At 56.4% G+C, this 5,984-nt stretch overlaps 1 protein-coding gene across 1 annotated transcript in view; it reads right to left on the bottom strand.

The window, feature by feature from the left end:
• Nucleotides 1-210: 210 nt before the first annotated feature.
• Nucleotides 211-5,984, bottom strand: part of GPC2 (glypican 2) — a 9,311-nt gene continuing 3,537 nt past the window's right edge. Inside the window, exons 4-9 of the mRNA XM_044426797.1 lie at nt 5,373-5,683; nt 3,492-3,578; nt 2,334-2,499; nt 1,833-1,944; nt 1,432-1,591; nt 211-581 (exon numbers count right to left, since the gene is read on the bottom strand). Coding sequence (XP_044282732.1) covers nt 558-581; nt 1,432-1,591; nt 1,833-1,944; nt 2,334-2,499; nt 3,492-3,578; nt 5,373-5,683 — 860 coding nt within the window. The 3' untranslated portion in view covers nt 211-557. The remainder of the gene's footprint in view (nt 582-1,431; nt 1,592-1,832; nt 1,945-2,333; nt 2,500-3,491; nt 3,579-5,372; nt 5,684-5,984) is intronic.

Below are 5,984 nucleotides of genomic sequence, written 5' to 3'. Positions count from 1 at the left end.
ACACGAGGGGACTCTGATATAGGAAAGGCGACCCCCCTCCCGGGGTGGAGGTCTCCCATCCCCTTTCCTCCTTGGAAATACCTTTGACCCGCTTCCAAGGTGGTTCCAGTGGGGAGAGGCGGTTGTACGCGGCAAGCCTTTCTCTCACCAGTAATGCTTGACATTGATTCCTTTTTTAGTATTATGAATCATTACGTAACACATTTCTAGTATGAGGAATTTTTTCTGTATTGGAGAGTGAATGAGCTGAGCCATCCTTGCGGCTTGCACTTTTGTGGCTGTCTCCGTTATGTTTGGGAGGCACTCCGGGAAGGGGCAAAATAAATAGAGGGTTGCAAACCCGCACATGTCATTATCTGGAAAAAGAGTTGGAATGGCCAGTTCTGAATAGCCGCTCTTGTTTTGATCAGAGTCCACGTTGGAAAGCTTACTTAGCATGCCCTCCTTATGGCACTTTTCGCCTTCATATGGAACAGATCTTCCTTTGGCCAGTGTGCCTACGAGATCCACACCGGCAAAATCTTCTGTTTGCCATCTCAAGGACCATCACTGAGAGATCATTTCCAGTGCAAAGTTTCTGGCTACGGGAGAGAACACAGGAGTAAGCACATTCATTTTCCATCTCTTTCCATCAAGGCTCCAGCCCAGGAGGGTGGAGTGGGAATGGCCAGGCTGAATGCCCAGCTTGTGGCCGGCTGGACCCCCGTCACCTGGTTAATTAGGAGAAAGGAGATTACTGCAGCCACACTTTGCCTTAAAACCAACATAGGGGCACTACTAGGACTAAGTCACCTTCTCTATCCACCTTCTTGCTTTTTTGGATCTACTGCCATCTTATCCTAAAGGGGCACTCTGCACACAGACTCAAACTAAATTCGACTTTTTTCTCTCTGGATTCTCATTTTTAAGAACCTGCCAGAAAAGAGCCTGCCGTACTTTTCATAGGTTGTATTTCCCGTGGGGTTGTGTGTCTTCCTTGTCGAGGTGCCCAGTTTGCTGAGTTTGTGTTCGAGTTCCCAAGTCAGCGCTCAGAGTCACGTCTCCTGGCAACCCTCAGTTTCCTTCCCTCTCCTGATTTTAATTTTATTTCTTACGGTTATTTTAATTTTGCTTTCATGGGAGAACGCCCTGCTGCAAAGCAAAGTGCTGCCTTCTACAAAACCTGGTCTTATTTTGATTAAAAGATCAATAATTTCACACACGAGTTAAGCATTCTAAGATGGATACGATTTGGGCAGTTACTTTCTTGGATTCAGTTTGTCAATAAGATAAGAAGCTCTTTTAAACACAGCTTACTGTGGAGCTAACTCCCCTTCCTTTCTGAGAAACCAGCGGGAATTGCTGATATGATACAACAAACATAATTCCAGGAGGTGGGGTCAGAAAGTCCCAAAAAGTACCTGCAAGAGAAGCGTGTCTTCTGGTACCTACCAGCCGGTCCAGGTTGGTTCCTGCTGCGGTGGCTGGTTTCTCTTCGGGGGAGTAGGTTCGGAAACGGCACCTGGTCCCTTCTCGGGCGAACCGGCGGGAGCGGGCAGGAGCTGGCCGGGGACTGCCACAGCTCTGGAATAGCTGAGGTGAGGGCAAAACGTGGAGGAAACAGGCCTCGCCCTGAGCTGCCAGCCCACACTAACCCAGTGCTTAAAACCAAGAATCCTCCTTTGGAGAACTTGTGAGGGAACAGCAGTCAAATGAGTCCCAGTGTTTACCTGGGAAAGCTGCTAGTGGCAAAGGCAGGTCAGCTCAGAGCTTGTGAGAACCTGAGCCACATTTAATACTCCAAATCGATCTCCCTCCCCCCACCCCCACATGGCAAAAGACCCCGCTCTCACCCTGGCTGATGCAGGTGCATGATTGCCTTGGAAATTTTCACTCCAATTGAGTCAGCTGCCAGCTCAAAGTTAAAGGGCACCCAGAGGCGGTTGACCAACTGGGTCAGTGCATCTTGGGAGGGAAAAAGGAGAGTAAAGAGTTGCACAGGGAAACCTGCAAGCCTCCCTTTACCATGCCCGTGTGCACGTGCAGCGGGTGGGACCCTGACCTCACAGAGGCCCAGCGCCAACACGGTGGCCCACCCTTGTCACGACCTGCTGGCAGATGATGCGTTTGTTCTCCACAGCCTTGTGTGTCCCCCAGGCGGACTGCAGGAATGCAGCCAGCGCTCAGCGCCCAGCAAGTCCCAGGCCAAGCGAGAACTGCAGCAGTTAGCAATGCGCTGCCGCAGCTCCGCTGGGGAAGAAGTGCTGCTAGAAGGCACGAGCAGCCACCCGCCTGGGGCCCCCCAGCTTTGCTCATGGTCCTGCCTGCCCTGCCCCCCCCCCCGCCAGGCTCACCCAGGTGGCGCTCCCACGCAGGGCCCATTTCAGTGGTGCTTGCCAGGCAGCCTTTCGTGACAGTGAAGCGGAACCCGCCGCATGGCTTGAGAGCCGGGGTCCCCCGGCACAGCTGGCGGTTGGAGAGGCGCATGTGTGCCCACCGACACGCCCCACTCGGGGGCAGCTGTGCAGGAGGGGGGGAATGAAGGAAGCCGGCCGAGCACTCTGCGTCCCCCGCAGCCCCCCAAACGCAGAAAGGCATCGGCAAGAGAGGGGCGGGCTGAGAGGCAGCGGCAGGGGCAGGTTTCCCAGCCAGAGGTCTCCCATTGCTCTGCGCGCGATCTAGGGAGTGACGCTTGCTCAGTGGACACGCCATTCCAACTAGGAAGCCTATGACAAGCGGAGGCATCGGCCTGGCAGGGCTCCCAGCTAAACCCTTCCCCTCAGGCAGCCGTCCACTTGCATCTCGGATGCCTCCAGGAGGGAGACCACCTGCCCAGCACCACTGTCCTTCTGCTCTTCACAGCCAGGAAGTTCGTCCTGATGTCCAGCCGGAACGTGGCTTCCTGTAACCCGATGCCGTCATTCCGTGTCTGCACTCTGGGATGACTGGAAGAGGTGCTGTCCTTCCTCTGTGGGACAGCCCTTCAAGACCATTTCCCCTCAGGCTTCCGAGGCGAGGCTAGACGTGCACGTGGTGGGCATGTCGTGAGCGGAGCTGGCTGGAGCCGGGGTCAGACGAGATGGCCCAGGAGGCCCCTTCTGGCTCGCTCAGTTTCTGTTCCTCTTCTGGAGGCCAAGCGTGCCCAGTGCTTTGGCCCTCTCCTCACGGGGGTCTGTTTCCAGTCCTCAGATCGCTCCTGTCGCCCTCCTTGAACTCCTTCCACCTGGTGTGAATCCTCCTCAGCTCCTCCTGCGCAAGTGCATAACCGGCCAGGCACCTTTGCGGACGTTCCGCCATTGTCCTTCAGGCTCCCTTGTGCAGCCACTCGCTGCCTTGGGCTCGCCTCCAGGAGGGCGCCGGGTGGCCGGCAGCAGGCCGGGAGGGGAGGGCAGGCACGGCGGGTCAAGGGACGTGAGGCAGACAGAGCGAACGTGCACAAGAGGCTCTCGGCATCATCTCCACAGAAGGTGCTGGGTGCCTTTGCTCCGCTCAGCACATCAGGAGGCGCAGACCCTCCCCTGTGCGGCCCGCGCCACCGGTTCTTTCCCACTTGCCAGGCCCTGAACAAAGCCCCGAGCAGCAACGAAGGCCCGGGTCACCTGGAGAGGAGCAGGAGAGACGGGAAGCAGCGAGAGCAGATCTGCACAGCCATTCCCACCCACTCCTGCCCCACCCCGTCCTGCAGGCACCGCTAATGCGGTTAGAGGAGTGGCCAGCTCACCCACTCCCGTGCTGGAGGAGGCACAGCCGTCTCTGCACACGCTTAGTGGCTGCTGCCGTCTGCACAGAGGCCCCGTCGACCAAGAAGCCCCTCGAGTGCGCTATCATGCCCAGCTCTGCCTCTCGTTTTCAACCAATCCAGGTGAGGCCGTGGCTGAGCTGAACCGGTGCCTGGCCGAGGCCAATAAACTGAAGCTCAGTCCAGACAAGACGGAGGTCCTGTTGGTAGGTGGGTCGGGGTGAGGGACCTGGACCTTGTCCTGAATGGGGTTGCACTCCCCCTAAAGGACAGGGTCCACAGCTTGGGAGTGCTCCTCGACCCGGAGCGGTCGTTGGAAGCTCAAGTGACGGCGGTGGCGAGGAGCGCTTTCCTTCAGCTTTGGCTGATCCATCAGCTGTGTCCCTACCTGGAGGACGACTACCTAGCGACAGTGACGCATGCATTGGTTACTTCCCGGTTGGATTTCTGTAACACACTCTACGTGGGGCTGCCCTTGAAGACAGTTCGAATCCTTCAGATGGTGCAAAATAGAGCAGCCAGGTTGCTGACAAGGACTGGGCATTATTCTCATATAACCCCAGTCCTCTACCAGCTTCACTGGCTTCCCATCAAAGTCCGGGATCAATTCAAGGTGTTGGTAATCTCCTATAAAGCCCTTAACGGCTTGGGACCTGGATACCTAAAGGAACGTCTTCTTCCATATTTGTCCTCCCACCCCTTTTGATTGGCAGCAGAGGCTCTCCTCCGGGAGCCCTCCGTGAGAGACATCAGGAAGCAAAGCACCCGGACGAGGGCTTTCTCTACAGTGGCGCCCCATCTGTGGAATGTGCTCCCCAGAGAGGTCTGCCTGGCGCCGTGGTTATTTGTTTTTCAGCACCAGGCTAAGACCTTTTTATTCAAACAATATTTTAACAATGTTTAATATTTATAGGTTTTAATTGTGCAGCCAGGGTGTTTCCGGGTTTTAATTGTATTGTATTATATTTATTTATTTCTGTGAGCCGTCCTGAGGCTATATAGCAAGGGGACGGCATACAAAAACTAAGTGCCAGCACAAAAAGAGGACGAGATCTAACGCCCCCTCGGAACAATGCAACACATCCAAGAACTCAGTCCCCTGTGGCAGCCCCACCTGCATCTTCCTCGCAGGCCTTGCTTTCCCAGGTATAACCCCATCAGTGAGGGTGTTCCAAGATAGGCTGGACATGCACATGGTGGGCATGTCGTGAGCGGAGCCGGCTGGTGCTGGAGGTCAGACTAGATGGCCCGGAGGCCCCGTCTGACTCCCTCTGTTTCTAATTGCTGCCCTTTTCCAAACTTGCTCGAGTTTCTCTAATGGCTTAAGCCTCACTTAACTATGTCCAAGACCGTAGGCGTGCTAAGCTCTCCAAACAATGGAGCTACTGGGGAATGGCCGGGCTCCCCAGGAAGGACAGTGCGGGTTGCTTGCGTGCCAGGACTTCTCAGAGAATGTGGGGCTAAGGAAGCTTCCTGATGACGAGGGGCAGCCATGGGATGGCGTGGATGAATAAAACTCGAGGAGGGGGATTATTGGGGGAGAGGGGCAGCAGGTCAGAAGGAGAGGGGGCACCCTCCGAACTGGAACAGCTGGTGTTTACAAGTGCAGGTGGCCCACTCAGGATGGGGGCCCCTAGAAGAGGTGCGATGGCACCTGCACCCGGAGCTGGCGGGGACTGTCCCCAGAGGCCTGCAGGCCATCTGTCTGGCGTCCCACACACTCCAGGTAGCCCTCTGGGAAGATGCACTGCGGGTTGAGCAGAGGCACCATCCACTCCAGGAGGCGAGCCCAGAAGTCTCTCAGGGCCTCATGCAGACCAGGCCGGGACCCTTGAAGGTGACGCTGCAGCTCCACAAAGAGTTCCTGGAAGAGACCAGCATGCTGGGCATACAGCCGCCCATAGGAACGGGTGAACCCAGCCTGAAGAGCGCGCTCGGCCCCTGCAAGAAGCTCCCGGAAGAAATCTGCAAGGGGGAAGAAAGTCATCAGAGCGGCTGGCTTCCCAGGAGCCCGAGCTTGGTCTCCAGAAAACATTCCACGTGAGGAGAGGAGAGAGAGGCCCCCTTGGAAGGCACACATGGCCTCCTCTTCCCCACCAGACTCCGAGAGGATTCACGGGGAGGGCTTCCCAGCAGCTCCGAGTCCCAGAAGCTGTAGCTGAGCAACTATGGCAAGATGTGGTCGGGGGGGGGGGCAGAAAGCAGACCGAGGCTCCTCCTCGACCGCCGAGCAAATGTTCTAAGGGCATGTGCAAAGCACAGGGAC

The sequence above is a fragment of the Varanus komodoensis genome, unplaced genomic scaffold, assembly GCF_004798865.1.
Source record: "Varanus komodoensis strain SLA01 unplaced genomic scaffold, ASM479886v1 scaffold182, whole genome shotgun sequence".
In the NCBI taxonomy this organism is placed as follows: domain Eukaryota; kingdom Metazoa; phylum Chordata; class Lepidosauria; order Squamata; family Varanidae; genus Varanus; species Varanus komodoensis.
This window is presented reverse-complemented; position numbering and strand designations above follow the sequence as displayed.